The following is a 20,978-nucleotide window of genomic DNA, read 5'->3' on the forward strand; positions in this document are numbered from 1 at the left end:
TCCCTCACACCCTAGGGTGCTGGAGCTCCCTGCCCTGTGGGGTGTCACCCCAAAGGCCGTGCTGTTCTGTTGTGCCCATGGCCACTCTCAGGCCAAGCTTGGCTCCACAGCAACCCCCCAGTGTCCGGTCCTATGCCTCTTGTCCGGCCCCATACTGGGGCTGTGGTGGTGTCGGTGTTCCCTTGGGAAATCACAGCAACACTGGATTCCACCCCCCAACCAAACAAGAGGAGCTCACCACTCTGGCAGCACAAGGACATCTCTGCAAATATTTGAGCAGTTTATTGTACCTGGGATCTGTACAAAAACATGATAAGGCAGGGAAGGGCAGCAGGCACAGTCACAGCGGGGGCAGAACATGATCCCAGCCACACAGAGGGGGGATTCGTCTGAAAAGAGCAGGTGGAGAGGGGATTGCTGCTGGGGGGCCAGAGGGTCTCAGAGGTGTCTGCAAGGATGTGGGGCCGTGGGCTGGATTGGTGAGCAGCCCCATCTCATGACTGACACCGGACCTTCCCCAGAGCTGCCAGCCCCCTCCCCCCCCCTCCCGGACGCTGCTCCCCCCACGTCCCCACCGGGTACTCCGGACACGGTGAAGCGCCCAGCACTGAGCAGGGACACGTTTCCCCAGTTCATGTCCTGGGACTCGGGCTGACGGGAATGACCCTGCAGACATGAGCTGTGCCCCAGGGAGCCCCAGCCACCGCCTGGCAGGCGCTCCCCTCCTCCCTTGGCTCATCCCGAGCCGCGGTGCCTGCGGTTTTCAGCCTGGGCAGCTTTTCGTCGCGCAAACGCAGCCCGGCACCGCCGGGCTCGGTACGAACCACGGCACCCGCAGCGGGCAGCGCGTTCTCCGTGTGCCGGCCCCGTCCCTGGCCGGGCGAGCCCCCCGATCCCCCGCCGGCTGCGCTCCCGCGGCCGCCCCGCCGCCCCCCGGCAGTGCCGGCGCCGTGCCCGGCCCGCCGTGCCTGGTGCATGCCGGGGAGGAGCGAACTGAACCGCCCCCGGGCCCGCCCCGCCCGGCGTCCCCTTCGCCCGCAGCCTTGACCCCGGTGAGCCGCAGCCCGAGGACGAGCGGGGCCCCGCGGGCACGGGGGTGGCGGGGCGGGCGCGGGGAGCGGGGGCGGCGGGAGCGGAGCGGGGATGGTGCCGGTGCCGCGGTGCGCGCAGCGGGAAGCAGGGCCGGGAGGAAGGAATGCTGTCCCATGCCCATGTGCGCACCGCGGCCCCACGCGGTCCCTCCGCCCTGGACTGGTGGGAAGGAGCGGGGAGAGCTCTGTGCACACGCTTTCCAGGAGGCAGGTGAAAAGGAATATTTCAGCAGGTGTGTGGCCCCCAGCCCACTGCACACCTGTGGGGTCTGGCCAGGGCGGCTCGTGCATGCCATGGAGTCGGGAAGCCTCAGTGGGATGCCCTGGAGAGGTGATGCCGATTGGGGTTTTGGACAGATCTTTTTTTCCCCCTTGAGTGTCACAGCTATTTGGATGGCTGGGGAGGAAGGTCCCTTGGCCGAAGTGTCCTTCCTCTGTGCCCCTAGGGCAAGGTCATTGTTCCCAGCCTGTTGCAAAGAGCATGGTGGCTCCATGGCCTTGTTGGGGAGGGGAAGGGCACATCAGCCTGTCGAGACCCCACTGCTCCCCTCCATTCATGGGACACACGTGACAGGCGCTGGGGCAGCACAGGAACATTTTAGGTGTAACCAGTGTGTTGCTCCATGTTTACCAGTCCAACCTCCATGTTCCTGGTACAGGACATTCCCACCACAACCCTTGTCCCCATAATCTTGCTTACACATGCAGCACAACTCCTGCACCGGGAATCCCTGCTGACCTCCCTGTGGCACTCCCAAAGGACACAGGGCTCCAGAGGGGACCCTCTGGGCTGCAGCCAGGGCTTGAGGCTTTCCTCCTCTGGAACCTCAGGCACAGGGCAGCAGAGCGAAGGGCTGGTAGGATAGCTTGGCATCCTTGGGCAGACACCCACTTTTTTAAAATACTCACAATTAAAAGGTGTGAGTTTACACACATTTGCATCTGTGCTTGCAAACACAGGTGGGCTCTGTGCAAGGTGTGGGAGTGGCTTCTCCCCTGGGCCAGCAGCCCCCCTGACCCCCTGCATCCTCCCCACAGCCTGCTCAGCCATGGCAGCCTCACTGAGCCGCCCCTGCTTCATCTCCCTCCACCTGCCCTACAGGCAGGGCTGGGCCCAGCACCTGGCCAACACCTTTCGCTTCCAGCCAGTGGCCATGCGGGAGACATCGTGTGTCCGGCAGCTGGCCTTGCGTCGGGAATCTGCCATCTTCCTTGTCAACGAGCGCCTGGCACCTGCCAGCACCTCATCCCGGGATTTCCTCTATGACATAGACCCCCAGCCCGCCTTGGGCACGGCCTCCAACGTCTGCTTCGAGGTGGATGATGTGCCAGGGCTCTGCAAGCAGCTGCAGAGCCAGGGATGCTCCTTGCTGGTGCCCCCCACTGAGCTAAGCGATGACGGTGGTTCTGTCACCTACGGGGTGGTGAGCTCAGTCGTGGGCAATATCAGTCACACCCTTTTGGACCGATCCTGTTATCGGGGACACTTCCTGCCCGGCTTCCAGCCCATCCAAGGAGCCCCCTCAGCCACAGGGGATGGGATCAAGATCACACACTTCGACCACATCACGTACGTCTGTCCCCGGGGCGGTGCCCGGGCAGCTCTGGACTGGTACCAGCGCTGCTTCGGCTTCCACCGCTTCCATCTGAATGCCCAGGAGAGGCCAGCTGAGGGGTACGTGCTGGGGGGGCAGGGGGTGGGCATGCTGCTCCTTGCATTGCAGAGCACCCAGGGCACCCCAGCACGTGGCTGCAAGCTGGTCTTTGCCGAGTCCCTCTCCCAGAATGGCACCAACCAGGTTGACATGTTCCTGGAGCAGCACGGCGGGGCTGGGATCCAGCACGTCGGCCTCTGCACCACCGACATTGTCAGCACGACCAGGGCTCTGCAGCAGCGGGGGGCACGGTTCTTCACACCCCCCACCACCTATTACAGCCAGGGGGGCAAAGCAGAGGAGATCCAGAGGGCCGGGCAGGATCCCCACATGCTGGCAGAGCTTGGCATCCTCCTGGACACCACAGTGCCTGGGGACAAGGGCCAGCCGGGCACTGATGCCACGGAGAGCCCCGCTCAGGAATATTTGATGCAGATCTTCACCCATCCCATCTTCTCCGAGGAGACCTTCTTCCTGGAGCTCATTGACCGTCGGGGCGCGCCGGGCTTCGGGGAAGGCAATATCCGGGCACTGTGGAAAGCTGTGCAGGTCTACATGGACCAGCAACAGTAGTGCAACACTGCAGTCCTCCTCCCTCAGCTCCCCATCCTCTCCAGTCCAACCCTGGGGCAAGGACCATAGAGATCCCAGTGGGGGCCTGTGGCATGGCCCAGGTGGGCAGGGACCAAGGGATGGCTCCAGGTCAATCTAGAGCCAACTCAGTGTGGGAGCAAGACACTCAGGGGAGCATGCCCCAGGATGGGCGTGATTCTCTCCTGCCCTGGGTTCACAGTGTTTATCGGCCACGTGTGAAGAACTTTCTGCCTTAGTTTCTTAGTTTTTCGTAGTTTCTTAGTTTCGAGTCCCAATTTATTGAGACTTGAGCCTGCAGCATGGCCAAGAGCAGTGCTGGTTCCCCAGACGTGGAGGGAAGAGGGGCTGCCCGAGGGGAGTGGATAATCTGAAAGCCATAGATTTGGCCTCTCACTGGCAGTGACCACCCACAGCATGACCAGCCCTGGGGGGCGAGTGGTGGCCTCTTGCTCCTCTCAATTAAAGAATTAACAAGCACTGCTTTGGGTTTTTAATCCTCATATTTAAGATGTGCTGACTGCCAGGCAAGGATGAAAAGGCCATTTCCATTGCTCAAGGTGGGCTTGTCCCTAAAATTGAGGTTATTGCCCCTTGCACCCCGCCAGGACTGTCCCCTGTCCCTGCCAGCCCCCAGCATTGTGCCTTTGCAAGGGTGCACCACAGTCAGCATGAACAGTGCTGAGCAGCCTAACAAAGAAATGTAAAAGGAGGATAAAACCCTACAAAAAGCCCTGGGAGCAGTTGTTCAGCCCCAGGGAGGAGCAGCCCATGGACAGGAGCTGCACACCCCTTGGGGGCTGATGCCTGCCCTTACAGGAAGGCTGCTCTGGGTGCCTTATTTGGGGTCACCAGCAGGTAATGCTCAGCCAAGGGGCTCTTGAGTGCATTAATGAAGAAATCTATGCTCTCCCCATCCCCGATATAAGGGGCCTGTTGGCTATCTTCATGTTCCACCCCAGGCTGCCCAACACCCCCAGCCTAGCACAGTGCAACAGAGACAGAAGGTCACTTAAAAAACCCCACATACTCGAGATTTATTTTCAGGTCCATTAAAAACAAGGGAGGGTAGAGCAGCATCCCCAGTCGCTGGCTGGTGGATGAAAGGCATATATATATATATGGCAAATACAGGCAAGGGGACAGGGCTGCAGGAGCAATGTGGCCACAGCCATCCCACCACTGGAGAGAAACCCCTGCTGCCCTGAGTCCACGGTGCCAAAGTGGTGCCACTACACGGCTGAATAGCCCCAGGAGGGCTTCGGCCAAGGAGGGAGAACAAGTCTGGCTCCAGGATTAATCCAGAACCAGTGGCCACATCCAGGTACAACTCCAATGGGGGAGGCAGGGGAAAGGAAGATTGGGAGACCATTACAGTGCTGTGTCCTGGGCTTGCTGCAGCACAGGGACACCATTGCCACGCCACGGGCAGGACTCAGCCCAGCGTGGGGCTCTGGTGTGTCACAGGAGGAAGGTGCCCTCAGGGGGCAGTTGGTGCCCGGAGAAAGGCATGGAGGGAGAGCTGTGTCCCAGGGCAGGTGCTGCCTGCTCCCTGTGCCTTTGCCCCGCGCTTCCGCTTGGAGCCCTGCAGGAGACACAGCAGGGCTAAACCAGACCCCAAGGGCCCCCACGGTCTCCAGGGATTCCCCCTGAGTACTAGGGACACCCAGGGGCAGTGCCAGTCAGGCAAGTTCCCCTGCCACGGGCTGGGGATGCTCCTTGGCCTGATCCCAAAGCCCAGGGGGGTTCAGTGTGGCACACCAGAAGCTGTCCCACAGCACTGGGGCCCCAGGCACCCTGGAGCACTGCTCACCTTGACAGGGCTGCTCTCCTGCCTGCGCTGCTTCTCGTGAACTTTCAGCACCTGAAGGAAGAACAAGAGAACCCAGAGCTGAACAGCAGCAGGGTCCTGGAGCTGGGACATGGATTCCATGGAGCTGGAGGAGATTCCAGGGATTTTCTCAAGATAACTGAGGGAAGGGGGAAAGGCCCAGGTGCCCCCCATACCTTCTTCATGGCTGTGGACACAGCCGAGGCATGGAACTCATTCTCTGTCACCCAGCGGGATGGGGACAAGGCAGGGTCCAGGGTCACGTCCCCATCCAGGGGCAGGGAGTAGACCACATACGTCTGGTGGATGTGGGAGAAGATGTGGATGACCTGTGAGGGGATGGAAAGACACATGAGATGGGCAGCTGGCAGGCAGTGGGGGATGCAAAGTGCACTGAGTCTGCCAGGGCTCTGAGGAGTGGGGTAGAGCTTGGGAGGGGTGACAGTGGGGAAGGGAGACCCTTATCTTGTGTGATACATCCCCTAGGGCTGAGCACAGGGGGCTCACACTGCAACCCTCCAGCTCCAGGCTCACCTCTCCGATAAACCGCAGGCCTTTGGCTGCCACGGGCCACCCCATCCACGCCTGAAGGTGATCAGCCAGCTCCTCCCTCTCCCTCTCCTTCTGCAGATCTTGAGCCAACGGGAGACTTGGGAACTCCCAGAGTCCAGCCAGGAGACCTGGGAAGGAGGCATGACAAAAATGTGAGACAGCAAGGGACACATCCAGGGACACTGAGCCTCATCACAGCCCCAAGGGGCTCCTTTCCCCACCCCAGCAGCCAGTGCCTCTCCCTCTATCCCTCATGCAGGTGGGAAGGGGCTGTGGTGCTTTTATCTCCCTCCTGCCCAGCCCCATTACCTGAGCTTGGTCTCTGCACAATGAGGTATTCTGGGGCGCCGTGGCAGCCCCTCCGTTCCAGCACACACGTGGCCGTTCGCATCACCCGTGGCGGCTTTTTCGCTGCTTTCCGGGGAAAGTTGGTCACCCCCAGGCTGCTGTCCCATGGCTCTGTGGCTGGGGGGCACAGGGGACAGTCCCCAACACCTGCAAATACCAATGTAACAGTTGCTGCAGGGCCCAGACCTGGAGCTACGAGATCTTCCCACGTGCTTACCACAGTCCTCAACATCAGGCACTTTGGGGGGGTTTCCAAACAGCTTCTGTGAGGTGAAGGCCAGCTCCTTCTCCACCTGCAAGGGGGGACAGAAGTGAGGACAGGCTCATCCACCAGCCCACCTTGTCCCCAGGTATGGCAAACCCTCAGGGCCACGTTGTGGGGTCACACTTACCCTGCGCCACGCTTGGCAGTGCTGCTTCACTGGGCACTCCCTGCACAGCGGGGCCTTGGGCACACACACAGTTGCCCCCAGCTCCATCAAGGCTTGGTTAAAATCCCCTGGGCGACTCTTGTCCACCAGGACATTGGCCATGTCCCTGGAGAAATGGCAGTGAGAGGCACGGGGATCTGTGGGGAGAGCATCCCAGGAGCTTTGCCTGCTTCCTGCCTGTCAGGGGGGATGCTCCTAGGTAGGCACAGGCAACAGAGCTCCTTTCACCACCTCTCCCAGCAGCACCAACTTCCCAAGAGTTCCCATATCCCATGCCTGCTTCCCTTCACAGGCTCAGCTCCCCAAGGCTCCTGAGTGATCCTGCCCTTGGCCATGACTACCACAGCTCCAAACAGAGAGAGAGCATTCCCCTTACCAGAGCTGTTCGATGACAGCCGGGCTGCTGGAGTCGGCACCGATGCATCGCAGGCGGCACAGGACCCGGATCACATTCCCATCCACAACGCCGGTAGCCTGGGACCCGGAGCTGGGGTTACCATACTGGGATATGCTCCATACAAAGAAGGGAGCTGGGGTGCTCCCAGGATGGAGAGGGACACACACGAGGCCAACCCACAGGCCAAGCTGGGTGGGAGTTGAGATGCATCCCAAAGTGGGGAGAGAGCTAAGCACAACCCTGGGGAGCTCTTGGCTTGTGAGACCCAGCAGCAGGACCCTGCCAGGAGTGGGGCTGGGTAGCAGAGGAGGAGACGTGTCCGCTGATGCCCAGCTCTCACCTGTCCGTACGAGATGGACGCGATGGCTCCCGCCGTGTATCGGCCCACACCCGGCAGCAGCTTCTGCAGGTCCTCAGCTGTCCTGGGCATCCGGCCAGCCAGCTCGGACACCACCTGGCAGGGAAGGGGCTGAGCTCAGGGAAGCAGCTGGGGTGGGTGTGTGCAGGTAACCCATTTTGCCCATGGGAAGATGGGATCCCAGCCTCTACAGCCTCCTGCCAGCAGCACAGCCCCAGCCAGGCAGGGCAGACGTGAGCCAGCACCAGCCATAGAGGGGTTTAGAAATGCCCCTTCTCCCCCACTCCAGCACCTTCCTTGCTGCCTCCTGCAGACGCTTCCCTCTGGAGTAGTAGCCAAGGCCAGCCCACAGCTCGTTCACCTCCTGCTCCAAGAGACACAGCAGGGTGTTAATGGAGAACCACAGGGCAAGGAGAGCATCCGGTCCCAGCAATGCTCACCTCCAGGGACGCCTGTGCCAGAGCCTGCAGAGTCGGCCACTTCTGCGGGACAGAGGCAAAGGGACAAGTCAAGGACAAGCAGAGTTGTGCTCTGCCACTGGAGATCTGCCACAGGCAGTGGACAAGCTCTCCAAAAGGGGCAGCCTGTGGGCACAGGACTCTGTAAGGAGCAGTCACCTGCATCCAGCGGTTGTAGTAATCGATCACTGTAGCCACCTGTGTCTGCTGGAGCATGATCTCGGACACCCACACTGCAGGGAACAGGGTGGGGTTCAGAGCAGAGGCTCCAACGCCACCCACACTTCGTGCTGTGGCCACGTTAGCACTGGCTACAAGCACTGCACAGCATCCAGCTCATGGGACTCCCTCCCACCCCTCACCTTCCCCACATGCTGCCCCACAGGAGTTCCCCCAGGCCCAAGGTGGTTCTCCAACCCCCCAGAGCCTTGTGAGGGGAATCAGTGGCTCTTATGGCCACTTCAAGCAGTTTATTCCAAGTATGGCACCCAAAGCCACACCTCACAATGCCAGTCCCTGCATATCCCTCACCTGCATATCCCCGTCTGTCGGCATCCGGCTCCATCACTGCCTGGAAGGGGAAGAAGATGAAGTGTGAGAAACAAGGTGACGCAGGACCCCACCACAGAGGGCACCTACATGTAAAATAAAACAATCCATGGTGTGTTTTGAACACTGCAATGGAATCTGAAATAGAAGAAATGTTTCCCCCAAGCGCTCAGAAGTTCTGGGGGTAATCAAGTGACAGCCAAAGCACCGTCTTGCTGATGAAATCCCACATGGAGACTTATTTATGAGGTTCAAAATTCCATAGAGAACTGTCCTACACCTGAGCCCACCTGCACAGGAAGCAATTGGAGGCAGATGCAAATCCCACAGAGGGGCTGTGCAGTTCCCACCATTCAGACAGATGCTGTAAAGCTGATGCCCACCCTCAGCACCACAATCACCCTCAAGCCACTGCTGCCAGGCTGAACACAGGCCAGGCAGGAGTTCTAAAAAAACGTCCAGCAGGCTTAAAACAAATATATGGGAAACCTTCTCCATGCAGCACTCACTGCTACAGGGTTTCATAGAGGCAGGAACAAAACAGGATTAAAAGACAGCTAGACTAACCTTGCCAGAGATAAATAGTCCTCTTGAAGGTTGTTTGAGAAGCGTGCCCTGCTTTTACTCTTTATACCTAGGGACTGGCTCCAGACCACCCGCCACAAAACAGCCAGGATTAGCTGTGAGCACTTCCATGCAGGTAGGGATGCATCACATAGGGAAAAATACCGTGGTCACTTCAGCCAGGCTCCCTTAGGGTAGAGTGAGTAGCTCCCCACCCCCGCTTCCCACAGTCTCGCCTTACCAGTGCCCTCCAGGGAAGGTCCCGCTTGCATCGGTCGTACCAGGCGAGCAGGTTGCCGCGCAGGGCCTCGACCTCAGCCGGGTCGCTGAAGAAATGCCGGGCGGGCGGCGGAGCGGGCGCTGCAGCCAAGAGAGCGGCGCGGGGTCAGCGCACGGTGGGAGACGGCGAAGGGCTGCGGGGCTCGACCGCAGCACAGGCGGGAGCCCGACCGAGCCGCTGCTGCGCGGACGCGCACCGAGTACCGGGCTTTACGAGAACCCAGCAAGCACCGGAGACTGCCCGGGCTGGCGGCCTATGCCCCGGAGAGAACATCCCATCCCCCGCTCCCCCAGCCCTCCCGCTACCGGGCACCTCCGCGGGGCGCCGCGCGCTTCCTGCTCCGCCCCTGGGGCGGGGCCGCGCTCCCGCCGCTCCGCCGGAGCGCCCCGGCCGCCGCCGCTGCCCGGGCCCGCGCGGGGCTCATGGCGGGGCCGCTCCCGCCGCCGCCGCGCGCTTTCCCGGGAAAAGCTCTCCCGCCCCACCCCCGCGCGAGGGCCAATCAGAGCGGGGGGCCCCGCCCACTGCCCGCCCGCCAGCCAATCGAAGGGAGGCGCGCGGAGAGGGCGCGTACCCGCTCTCCCTCGGAACTCAGGGGCGAGGGGCGGGGCCTCCCGGCGCGCTGGAGCCAATCAGCAAGCCAGAAACAAGAGGAGCCCGCCCCTTCTCCCGCCGGTCCAAGCGGCCGCTTGGGAAGGACCAAAAGGAGCTGTCTGAGCTAAACGCCCGTTGACTTAACTCCAAATTTCGGTTGAGAACGGATTTTGAGAACGGTAAAAACCCCCACCGGGGCCGGCAGAAGCCGGGCGGCCGCGAGGGCGGGCGGCGCTGGGCGCGGGGCGGCCAAGGCGTGCGAGGCCCGCGGTGGGCAGGCGGTCGGCAGGCGCTGCGGTGGAGGCCCCGCGCGGGCGCGGCCATGGCGGCCCCGGCGCGTGTGCCGGTGGTGGACGTGCAGAGCGACAACCTGGCGGAGCTGTGGCCGTCCATGGTGTTGGCGCTGCGCTCCGCTACCTTCGTGGCCGTGGACACGGTGAGCCGGGGTGGGGGCGGTGGCGGTGCGGGGCGCGGCCGGTCCCGAGGGGCCACTGACGGTGTCTTGTCTCCCCGCAGGAGCTGAGCGGCCTCGGCGCCAGAAAGTCGTTGCTGAGCCCGTGAGTGCCCGGTGGGGGGGGAGGGGGGGTGCGTCTCTCGGTACTGGCGGTCCGGTGCCGTCTCCCCGGGGTATGGGGAGGCCGGAGCCGTCATGGCCCGTTCTTCCGCCGCCAGGTGCATCGAGGAGCGGTACAAGGCCGTCTGCAGCGCCGCCAGGACACGCTCTGTCCTGTCGCTCGGCGTCGCCTGTTTCAAGCAGCTCCCGGAGAAGGTGCGTGCACGAACCGTAGTGCGGCCGTGTTCTCTTGGTCCTTCCCGGGGAACGGGGAGCATCGGGACGCGCTGGGAGATGGAATTCCCCCGTGGAATTGCCCCGGCTGTTTCGGCAGCTCCCTCTGACAGGTGTTCCTGCGTTCTTTAAACACTCTCCTTGTGCAGTCCGAGAACACGTACCTGTGCCAGATCTACAACCTCACGCTGCTCTGCACCGAGGATTATGTGGTCGAGCCCCAGTCCGTGCAGTTCCTAGTGCAGCACGGCTTCGACTTCAACAAGCAGTATTCTCAGGGGATCCCTTACCACAAGGGCAACGACAAGGTACAAACCCACTCCCTTTCAGACACCTGAGCCTGCTCTGCTCCAGGTTTCCGGGAGTGGAGTGGCTTCCCCTGCTCCCGCGTGAAGGTGGGCTCACACAGGGCTCTTGAGTGCAGCATTATCCCTTCCAGCTCCCTGCTGCTTGAAACCCACTTGTTGCAGTTGCTTTTCCAAATATTTGTGTCTCTGTTCAGAGCAAGTCATAGCTGTGGGCAGCATCCTGATGCCACAGGCTCTGAGGGCTCCCCAGAGTGACAGCAAGTCAGGGTGCCAAGGCGTGCTGACTGATCCTTCCTCGTGCAGGGCAATGAAAGCCAGAGCCTGAGCGTTCGGACACTTTTCCTGGAGCTCATCCGGGCAAAGAAGCCACTCATTCTCCATAACGGCCTGATCGACCTGGTCTTCCTGTACCAGTGTTTCTATGCTCACCTTCCAGAGAGCCTCGGCACCTTCACCGCTGACCTCTCAGAGATGTTCCCAGCAGGAATATACGACACCAAATACGCCTCGGAGTTTGAGACTCGCTTTGTGGCTTCCTACTTGGAGTACGCCTACAAGAAGTGGTGAGCAGCACTCTGGTACTTTGAGCAGCACTCTGGTACTTCGAGCTTACAGGAGGAAAGGCAAAGGGGAAGTCAGTGTGTGTTTGTTTTTCCAGGCAAGGGGGCTGTTTCCTTTCACTGTCCCACTGACTGTAGAGCGGTGCTTTTCAGGTGACTCTGCCCTGTGCTTTTTCTGTTTCTAGAATGAGTTTGGTTTTTAATGGGCCTTATCTGTTCAGTGGGCAGCAGCTGAAAGAGAACTTCAAAACCGGTGCCAGCAGAAGACTGACCACAGTGACCTGATCTGAGAGCTGACTGGGTCACTGCCTGGCTTTGGTCCAGCAGTGCCACAGGGTCATGGCAGGAACTCACACAGAAAAAACACTAGGGCTGTCCTGCATGGTTTGCTCATTATAATTCTGTTTTGTGAGGGACACTGCAGTTAAAGGGTGGGTGCTCCCTGCACTCCTTGACACTGACCAGCTCTGTCACACATCCTGCATACTGAGATGCCTGTGGCCCACTCTGACTCCCATCACTTCCTTCCAGGCAAGGGCTTTGCTCTTGTTCAGGACACATGTCTGTGCTTTGCAGTCTGGCCCCACACAATCTCAAACTAAGCCCTTGGCAGTGATACAACCCCTGGGATCTCCATAAAGCTCAAGTCATGCTCTCTTTTGAGGAGAAAAGGTATTTTTAGTGACTGTTTTATCTCAGGAAATGCCACTTTGACAGGTCCAAAAACATTCAAGATGGCTGTTCTCAAACTATGAGTGTGCTTTGTTTTGACAAGATAAAAAAAAAACTTTTTAAACTGACATCTTAAAAGTTTTAACCCACAATTTTCATTAGGTAGAGCCTTCCAAAGGTTTTGGGGCTTTTAATCAGATCTTGGGACAAAACAGAGATCAGATTTTTTTCTCATGAAATGAAAACCATTTCCTTGTTGCTTGCATTGCCCAGGTTCAACCTGCCTGGGTGGTGACTGCTTGATGGTCTACATAGTATCTCATTTTTGGGTGTTTTTTCCTTGTGCATTAACATGATGAAGACAAACACATATTTTAGTGCTCCTTATAGTTAAAAAACCAAACTATGCATCCCCTTCTCCCATAACTTCACCAGAGATGCTGCTTTCCCTTCCTGTACGCCAGCATAAGCAAAAACAACCTTTGAATTAGCATGGAAGCAACTATTCACTAAAGCTGCTCTCCTGGGATTGAATTTCTTTCCAGCAAGCTGTCTGGGACTTGAGCTCAAGAGCAGGAAACTCACGGAGTTGAGAGCTGGTGAAGAGCAGTGTTAGCTCTGTGCCCTGGTCCCATCCCACAGTAACTGTGTGCTCCTCTTGTTCCAGCAAGCGAGAGAACTGCAAGCTGAGGGACTCCAGCGGGCAGCACCTCGCTGTGGAGTTCTGCCATTACCCTGCCAACATGGCCCGGTACATCGATTACCGCTACTGCTCTCTGGAAGAAGAAAGCCACAATGCTGGAGGGGGGAATAAGGTGCCTGTCTGTGAGAAATTTTCGGTAAGTAACGTGAATGCCCGCTCCCTTCCTGGCTCCATGGAAAGGGGCACATGTGGCATGAGCCAGAAGTGGTGGGAAAGCACCTGGGAACTTCTCCTCGCCTGCTTCACAGTACAAGGAACATTTTGAAGCTTCAGGTGGCTTCATGACAGACAATAGAGTGCTCTGCTTGGAGGTGGGGAATCCTACAGGCTTCATTAGGAAAATTCCAAAAGAGAGTCTATGGCCCTAAACAGTGGGATAGTGTGAGTTACAGTATCCATTGCTGTCTTGGCGGGGGGGGGGGCTGCAAGTTCTGTGTTAGTTTGGCTTATCCTACAATAAAGAAATGCCACCTCTACCCTTCCCTGTATCTTCATTAGATATAAAAAATTATTACCTGTCTGCAGCATGTGGCACTGTAGCACAGGGTGATCCACAACAGCTTGTCCTGGTGCAGCTACAGCAGCAAAGAGCCCATCTGATCAGATCATAACTGGCTTCAGGTGCTTCATGGAGAAAAGGAGCTCTTCCAGATGTTGCACATTCTGTCACAGACCATAGGTTGGGGAAATCTCTGGAAGTTTCTCATCCAGCCACCACCTCAAGCTCTGAGCAACACTGTTTGGTAACTTTAGAAACTGTGTAAGGACAGAGATTACAAAACAACTCCAGGCCCCTGTTCCAGTACTTGATCACTATGTGAAAAACACTTTCCTATATGTCTAGTCATAATTTACCCTGTTACCAGGTCCCCTCTCCCTGTGCTCTCTAACTAGAGTTTAGCTCCATCTTCTCCATAACCTCTGCTGTAGGTACCTGTAGACACCAGCTAGGTATCTCCCTCCTCTTAGTCTTGTCTTCTCCAGGCAGAACAAACCTACCTTCCTTGGCTTCTCCTCATATGCTGTGTGCTGCACCTTGACAGCTCCCTGGTGCACCCACTGCAGCGTGCCAGCACCTTTCCTGTGTGCTGTGGGGCTGTAACTGGACATTGTTCCTGACCCAGCCTCGCAAGCCCTCAGTGGAAGGGAATAATCAGCTCCATTCCATGTTAAGATGATTGCTGTTCTAACCAGGAAGATGGAGGCTACAGACCCATCTCTCTCTCTCTCTCTCTTCCTAGGCCTATGGCTGGTGTCCAAAAGGGTTGAAGTGTCCACAGTCTCACAACATTGACCTCATCATTGACGAGGACGACAAGCTTTGGGAGAAGCGAAAGAAACGGAAACACAAATGGAAGCATCGTAAGAACATGGAAGTGCCTGCAAATGCATTCCAACAGGAAAGCTCAGGGGAAAAAACAGAGCAAGCTCAGAATGGGGAGGAGGGACCACCACGTAAACAGAGCTGCTATGAGCCTGCAGCTGCTACAGAGCTGGTAGAGGTCGCACCCAGCGGAGAGGGCAGGCCACTGGAGGAAATCTCCATGGACATGGAAACAGAGGTCAGCTCAGATGCCAGCACACAATGGGAAGAGAATCTGGGGAGCACTGAAAGAACTGCTGCCCAGGGAGCAGCTGCCCTGAGCCCTTGTGCCAAGGGAAATACCTCTGACAGTGACCAAGTGGAGAGGAAATCGAAGTTTCCTGCTGCGTTGGACTCAGCCAGTCACGCAGCCATCCCTGAGACTGAAGCAGCAGGTGCTGCAGGAAAGGAAAAGGAAACTCAGGGCCCTCCTTCACAGGGGGGCACACACCGAGCTGGCTTCGACGCGTTCATGACCGGCTATATCATGGCTTATGTCTGGATGCTCAAGAAAGGGAAAAACACAGACGCTGCTGCAGGGCCCTGGTTACCAGACTGCCATAATAAACTGTACCTCAGTGGGAAATCAGTGCCACTGCAAATAGTGAAGAGCTTGTTTTGTAAATCTTCCAAAGCTCACAGCGAGAAGATAAAGTTGGCCTGGGACAGTGCATAGAGCTACAGAACTCCTCACTAAACTGGGCTTTTTTTTTTTTCCTCCAGGTTTTGGAGTTCTTTCTTCCATCAAGAACTCTCCAAAAAGGGAACAGGGTTCATATTCTTGTTTCTGTTTTAACATCTGACTGATTAAATTGCTCTCAGTTGGAGTTGCCCATGTTCCTTAGTGGCATGCTGGGATGTGAAGGCGGGGATCAGGCTGAAGTGGGAGAAATGCACCTTTGGTTAGAGCATGCACAGATGAGACCTTTGTTCTTACAGGAGAGAAGGGAAGGAGAAAGTTAGTCCCAAATGTGCCAGCTGATTCTAGTGCAGGGTAATTGCATGCAGAACCAAGCCATAGCAGATCTTCAGACTTGTTCCAAGGGGAGAGGCAGTGGGGCTGAAAGCCAGATACGTGATCCTGAGAAACTGCACAGCTTCCTGTGCTACTGAAGCTATTTAGGGCTAGAACAGAGCAGCCACCATGGCAAGTGCCCTGGAGGCTGCTATCAAAAGCCATCTTATCTGGTAGGTCAGAAGCTATGGCCTACTCTTCAGACCACTGTAACACCGAGCAGAAAAAAAAAATCCTTGAGTCTCATGGATTTAATAGTGGAACACTTCAACGAGATGCAGGAGAGAAATAACACTTACTGAGGATGACAGTTTTCCGTGTGTATAACTCAGCACTGAGTAACAGCAAACACAATCTCAAGCCAGATATTAATAGCATTTGTAGCTTAAGTAAGCATTTGAGCCAGCTTTTTAAACTTGGAGTTGTCCTCTTAATCACAAGACTCAGGCCTTGATTTCATTTTTATTTTGAAAGCAAGTTGGGAAAGTTTACAAAACCTGACCAAGAAAAAAATTATGAAAATATTTAAGTGGATTCATCTTTGGTTACTTCTTATTGCAGTTCCAATAAAACATAGACCATTTCTATAGTTCAAAAAAGTCAGAAGGTCAATCAACATAAAAAGACGTGCTTTCTTTACATATTCATAAATATCTGCAATATTAGAAAAGTTGTTTCGCAAAGATTTTTTTCTGGCAGTGTTAACTTACTATTATACACAGGCTACAAACTTCTTCCTAAACCTTTAATTACAAGTTCAGCTATTTACAGACTGCAAAATATTAAGACATAAAACTCCTTCATAAATACGAAAATAGATCATCTCGCAAAGATCTTTATACTTAATCAAATATCTGGCTGCCCCTCCTCCCAAAAAAAAGGTTATTTGTTTTGCATAGAAATGTAGTGACATGCAATATAAACAATAGCATTAAGTGCAAACAGGAATTATTCAAGTGTCTTTAGTTGTACTGGCAAAAATACCAATGTTCTGTTACAAATAATACATCAATGCCTCTCCAACAAGTACAAGTCTGCTACAGCCCCTCGGCTGTGCTGCTTTTGAAGGGCAGCAATTCACATGCATTCTCTTGGTTGCATTTTATCAACCTGCAACCACAACAAAAATAGCTTATAACAGACATTTAAATGAACTCAACATAGATTTAAAGTGAATTAAAAACATCTTTGATTTCTTCAGGGAGATGTGTAGCAATGTGTAGAAAGTACTTTAAAAGAGCAAGAACTGCTCCTGTAAAGTCAAAATCACGGTAAAATCCAATCACAATAAAATTTGTCACATCACTATAAAACAAGGGGTTTGCTGACCACATGTTCAAATTCATGTTTATCAGTAGCTGTCAGAAGATGGCCCTCTGTAGAAAAGCAACCCCAGTAGGCAGAAAACCTAAGAGTTACTAGGTGCAGCCTAGATTCAGCCTTATGCAGCCAAAGGGACAAGATGTAGTGACTTACAACTGCATCCAGACCCTTGAAAACACTGGGTTTCAGCAACCACTTTGCAATTTTTAAAATGATCTTTTACTCCAGTTTCATACACATGCCTCTTCCCATGCAGAGCAATCTAGGAAAGGTCTGAGCTGCCAGTCCTTGGCCTTTCTATTTCTGACATCTCCACCTCAGTACAAAGAACCAGAAAAGCTGATAGTTGTGCCCAATGCACGTCAACTGGTTGTGCTTAGAGCGGACATTTAAGAAAATAAAATTTTAGCTGTGCTGCTTTGTAAGAGCTATTCAGGCCAGGGAAACATTGTAAAGACAGCGGTGTAAGAGAACAGATGAGGTCACTGCAATGGGTGCCCTGGAGATACTCCAAGCGTGACTGCTCAAGCTTTGCAGTCAGTGTCAGAGAGGGCAGCAGTCTTCATGATGAGGTGACAGCACTGACAGCCAGGGCTCACTCACGTGAGCCCCAGGGCAGCAGCCAGAGTTGTGCGTGTGCTCTCTGGTCAGGCTGCTGGAGGGTGCCGGACAGCTTCCCTCAGCGTGGTGATCCAAAAGTAAACTACTCATTATTGCTTGTTTGTCTGAAGTCACACACCTAAATGCATCTTGTGACAACAGAAGCTGGTGCTGATGGTTTCCCTCCCAGAAGATACAATTGTAGCAAAGATAAAAAGATGAAAAAAAAAAAAAAAAAAAAAAGCAAAAGCAAGCGGGCACCAGGCAGGCAACTCACTGGCAATTGAGTTCTGATGTTTCTCTGTCCTCGAAGTTACACACACACGCTGGCAGCTATACAAGCTGCTCTGCACTCTGCAGACATGATAGAGAAGACAGAGACTACTCTACAGATCAGCACCTTCAAGAGGCAGAGAGGTGTGGGCCAAAAGGGGTGATCTTAGCACAGGCATTTTCTCTTTGAAAGTGCCAACAGCTGCCTAATCTGGCATGGACTGTATTTAATAACTCAGCAACACCAGGTTTCTCATTTCATTCATGGCAGCCACTGCAAAGGGAGAACTGCTGCTCAGGTTAACACATACTTCACTAGAGGAAGTCACAGCTGTAACTCACAGAATAGCCTCCTACACCTCTGGAGAAATACACACCCCAGCCAAGAAAGAACTATGGCTTTCTTCATCCTTTCTTTGAGATGGGAGAAGAGTAGAAATAGTCTGGCTTCCATCAGAGACTAGCTTGCAGTATCCAGCCTTACAATAAAGCAGGAAGACTGTAACAGGCTACCTGGATGAATTCTGGATTCTGCGGCATTACCATCTGCTCAGCAGGTGTGCAATGTTTACCTCACTTAGGAATTATAGGTTAAAAAACCCCATAAAATAAAACTTTTAAATCCCATGTTTTTGGGATGATAGTGGAAAAGGGCAGGATGTTGCACAAATGTCACAGAACAAGCTTTCCCATACACTGCATCCCAGAGCAGGGATCACTGGTGCTGGTTCCAGCAAGCAGCAATAAAGCTCATGTTGCTGCTTCTTTCACAGGTACCTGCTGGTGGAGGGAAGTAAAAAAAAAAAAAAAAATTTAAAAAAATATTATCTTATTCAATGACAGGAGAAACCAATAAAGACAGCAGCTTCTTTCTGTACAGGAAACAAAAAGTAAATTGGGGACAAGCTAATTTTCTTCAGTTTGACAATTCAAAGCCCTCTTGTGAGTTGTCCTCTCCAAGAGCACTTGTGGGGCTACAACACTGCTGGCAACTTCCCCTGAGCAGGAGATCCCTGTCCTCTGTCAAGCAGTCTGGTGAGGAGCCATCATTACTGCAGTGAAATCAGTGAGATGGGATGTTGTACCAGAGAGGAAGGTGAATGTGACCCTTCTAGTTTAGTGCTAATAGTCAATTGTGATGTAGCTACTGTATTTAATTATTCTGTGGAAACAGATTATGATGTCCACTCAGCTCTTCAGAGATAAGAGGCCACCCCCTGCCAAAAGCTCAGTACAGCTGGTACTTTCAGGAGCAGTTTCTTCAGAAGCCCAGAAATGGCAATGCCTGGAATATGCCTCTCTGTGCCCTGGGCAAATCTTCCTCCACATTTGGGCTGAGGTACATAAAGAGCTTTACAAGGAAGAGAGCTTCCCTGCACAAATGTATTAAACATCATTACTAAATCCCAAGGGAAAATGAAACACCAGGGAACAGATTCTTCTTGTTAATTGCAAAGTATTTGTCATGTGACTCAGCCTGCAGATTGTGACCAGCATGAGCGGTTTTGTTTTTGCTGCTTTTGAAAGAAGAGCTTGTTTAATGCTACAACAGCATTCAAAGCAGCTCTGGGACCAGAGAGCATTCCTATCTGCTCAACATAGCTCGGAAAGACTTCTGTGCCTGTTTCTAAAACAGGGACTCCAACTCACGTGCACTGATGCAGAATGTTAATGACTAATCTGCAGTGGCGTAGAGCAGCTGGTTAGTCAGAGGAAGAGGGAAAAATCTAAGGGTCATTCTTTCTACTCTACATGGAGCTTAAGACCTTAAAATGCCCTGTGCTGGAAATCCAGGTCAAACTGTTTACATGGTGCCTGCTCTGGCTGCTGCCTCTTGGAAGGGCTGTAGGACCCACATGGCCATTCTGGCTGGAGTAGTTCCCCCTCTGAACACAAATCAGGAAAGGGAATAAGCACAATTTGAATTAGAGTTTTATAAAATAATCAGTCTCTTCAGACACTGTCTGCAGCTATCTGTCTGACAGCCAGCTTCCACCATCCATTGAGTCTCTTTCAAATGTGAAGCCCAGCACTGCAGAAAAACAGTTTAAGCAACTGGGAACAACTGTTCTCTCAAGGACACATTCAGTTTGAGCCCTCTCTTCATATGTCACAAGTTGACTTTGTGCTGCCACTTGCTGAGATGTTGGAGGAGGTCTGAGACAACAGGGCAGGACTGTCCCCATCTTGCTCCCTGAAGGGCCATGCCTCTCTCTTCAGCTCCGTGGAAGGACTAACACTGAACAGAGGCTTTGTAGACTCTAACAGAGTAATTTTCAATAGATCATCTTCTACCTCCATCTCTTCAGAAGGGAGACAACCTGAAAACATTTGTGGGGAGCCACGTCCCTCAGAGTTCACTGAATTCTCAACTGGGAGCTTTTTGTAAGATAGTGGCCCAGACTGGGCCAGCACTAATGACTGATCACACACTGGATCTCCACATGTGTTCTCAACAGGGCAAAACCCATTTTCCTCCTGGGCCACTGGCCCATCTGAACAGTCCATATCCTCCTCCTGTCCTGGTGCAAGAAGAAACTCTGGTCTGTGAGGCTTGGCGTGAAAGGGGGGAATCTCTGACACACCGTATTTTGTGCTACTCAAGAGTTTTTGCCGAACTTCTGCACCTAACTGGGCTGGGTCACACCTGCCAACAGTTGAAGACAGTCCTCCAAACAGGCCATATTCCTTGTGTGGTAATTCAGGAGAGAGTGGAAGTGATCTGCATCTCCTCCCAGGAAGAAGGGAAAGTTCTTGCCAGTCTGTGCTGTATGCCTGCCGGAACTGGGACTGGCTGGCTTTCAGGCCTCCACCTGCCTCTGGAGAATGCAAGTCAAACACGAGTGAAATCACAGACTTGCTTGGCATGTCAAAGAATTTGATTTTACCCCCCTTGAGGTCCTCCCGGGCACTAAAGGGATTAACTTTCCGGCCTAACCCTTTGCTTGGTGTGTAGTAGGGGTCCTGCACATTTATCTTCCTGCAAGGCTTGCGGGAGAAGATATCCGACTGGCTGCGTGACAACCAGATATTCCGACGCGGACGGGGTGACTTGGGTGGGATCTTATCATCCAAGGAACTCAAACGTTTTACTCCTGGTCCTTTGTCAATTGATCCTGAGTAGAAAAAGAGAAATACTCTTAGCTTAAAGAAGCTCTATATAGCTGTATGTCTGCTCACTCTCAGAGCCTTCATGACAACTGTAAAGAAAAGAGCTGCATTTCTGATATTCCAAACTATGTTCCATAAGCACAAGTCTGCTCCTTCCTTTTAAGTTCCTGCACAAACACAAGTACACCATTCTCTTCTCAGTGTATTTTAGAGCCCCTTCAAACCTCCTTGCTGCCAGTACACTGCCACAGCAGAGATGGCACAGGGTGGTGTTGGAGACGAACAATTTGCATGTTTCTGGATTTATCATCCTGGCTTCCAGCAGAGGTTGCCCACGGTCTGTTGGTGCTACTGACCACAAAAGAGAACCAGTACAAAACACAGCTGCCAAAGAAACTGGGACTTTTTCACCCTGATGGGAAATGTCTAAGACCAAAATAAATGTTCCTCCTTGTACCATGCAAGATTTTAAATCATTCTATCCCAGTCTTCTTTCAGTACATTATCCAGTACAAAACTAGGGATATATGAGAGTCTGACCCTAATGAATAGGAGTTTAAAAGTTGT

General features: G+C 54.0%; 4 protein-coding genes and 1 long non-coding RNA gene across 6 annotated transcripts in view; 3 read left to right on the plus strand and 2 right to left on the minus strand.

The window, feature by feature from the left end:
- The first annotated feature begins 970 nt into the window (after window positions 1-970).
- Window positions 971-3,817, plus strand: HPDL (4-hydroxyphenylpyruvate dioxygenase like). The gene is made up of 2 exons (XM_048313350.1): window positions 971-1,052; window positions 2,130-3,817. Exon 2 carries the CDS (start codon window positions 2,141-2,143, stop codon window positions 3,317-3,319), a length of 1,179 nt encoding a protein of 392 aa, XP_048169307.1. The 5' UTR covers window positions 971-1,052; window positions 2,130-2,140; the 3' UTR covers window positions 3,320-3,817.
- Window positions 3,818-4,352: 535 nt separating this feature from the next.
- Window positions 4,353-9,448, minus strand: MUTYH (mutY DNA glycosylase). 2 transcript variants are annotated; one of them, XM_048313349.1, is made up of 15 exons: window positions 9,418-9,448; window positions 9,067-9,185; window positions 8,244-8,283; window positions 7,872-7,945; window positions 7,695-7,736; window positions 7,547-7,618; window positions 7,237-7,350; window positions 6,876-6,973; window positions 6,461-6,605; window positions 6,286-6,361; window positions 6,030-6,215; window positions 5,703-5,848; window positions 5,345-5,497; window positions 5,151-5,201; window positions 4,353-4,922 (listed from the first exon to the last, which is right to left on the minus strand). In XM_048313349.1, exons 3-15 carry the CDS (start codon window positions 8,275-8,277, stop codon window positions 4,818-4,820), a joined length of 1,296 nt encoding a protein of 431 aa, XP_048169306.1. In that variant the 5' UTR covers window positions 8,278-8,283; window positions 9,067-9,185; window positions 9,418-9,448; the 3' UTR covers window positions 4,353-4,817. The 2 variants fall into 2 exon arrangements, with proteins under 2 accessions (XP_048169306.1, XP_048169305.1); XM_048313348.1 differs by lacking the exon at window positions 9,418-9,448 and having other exon boundaries at window positions 6,289-6,361; window positions 9,067-9,390.
- Window positions 5,790-8,393, plus strand: LOC125330333. Its single transcript, XR_007205465.1, has 2 exons — window positions 5,790-5,872; window positions 6,792-8,393. It is a non-coding gene; the product is annotated as an uncharacterized LOC125330333 (long non-coding RNA).
- Window positions 9,449-10,001: 553 nt separating the features above from the next.
- TOE1 (target of EGR1, exonuclease) lies at window positions 10,002-14,916 on the plus strand. Its single transcript, XM_048312507.1, has 7 exons — window positions 10,002-10,132; window positions 10,213-10,253; window positions 10,369-10,465; window positions 10,633-10,791; window positions 11,095-11,354; window positions 12,691-12,862; window positions 13,968-14,916. The coding sequence occupies exons 1-7, from the start codon at window positions 10,019-10,021 to the stop codon at window positions 14,763-14,765; spliced, it is 1,641 nt and encodes a 546-aa protein (XP_048168464.1). The 5' UTR covers window positions 10,002-10,018; the 3' UTR covers window positions 14,766-14,916.
- A 631-nt stretch (window positions 14,917-15,547) lies between these two features.
- TESK2 (testis associated actin remodelling kinase 2) overlaps window positions 15,548-20,978 on the minus strand; it is an 80,166-nt gene continuing 74,735 nt past the window's right edge. Inside the window, exon 11 of the mRNA XM_048312505.1 lies at window positions 15,548-20,416. Coding sequence (XP_048168462.1) covers window positions 19,404-20,416 — 1,013 coding nt within the window. The 3' untranslated portion in view covers window positions 15,548-19,403. The remainder of the gene's footprint in view (window positions 20,417-20,978) is intronic.

Source organism: Corvus hawaiiensis, chromosome 9 (genome assembly GCF_020740725.1).
Source record: "Corvus hawaiiensis isolate bCorHaw1 chromosome 9, bCorHaw1.pri.cur, whole genome shotgun sequence".
Classification (NCBI taxonomy): domain Eukaryota; kingdom Metazoa; phylum Chordata; class Aves; order Passeriformes; family Corvidae; genus Corvus; species Corvus hawaiiensis.

Excerpts from the sequence above, each read along its gene's own strand:
- HPDL (XM_048313350.1), top strand. The coding sequence starts at position 2,141 with ATGGCAGCCTCACTGAGCCGCCCCTGCTTCATCTCCCTCCACCTGCCC.
- MUTYH (XM_048313349.1), bottom strand. The coding sequence starts at position 8,277 with ATGGAGCCGGATGCCGACAGACGGGGATATGCAG. Across the intron at positions 6,974-7,236 it reads CGTCCATCTCGTACGGACAG|GCTACCGGCGTTGTGGATGG; the intron begins GTGAGAGCTGGG and ends TCCGGGTCCCAG. Across the intron at positions 5,498-5,702 it reads GCCTGCGGTTTATCGGAGAG|GTCATCCACATCTTCTCCCA; the intron begins GTGAGCCTGGAG and ends ATCCCCTCACAG.
- TOE1 (XM_048312507.1), top strand. The coding sequence starts at position 10,019 with ATGGCGGCCCCGGCGCGTGTGCCGGTGGTGGACGTGCAGAGCGACAAC. Across the intron at positions 10,466-10,632 it reads TCAAGCAGCTCCCGGAGAAG|TCCGAGAACACGTACCTGTG; the intron begins GTGCGTGCACGA and ends CTCCTTGTGCAG. Across the intron at positions 10,792-11,094 it reads ACCACAAGGGCAACGACAAG|GGCAATGAAAGCCAGAGCCT; the intron begins GTACAAACCCAC and ends TTCCTCGTGCAG.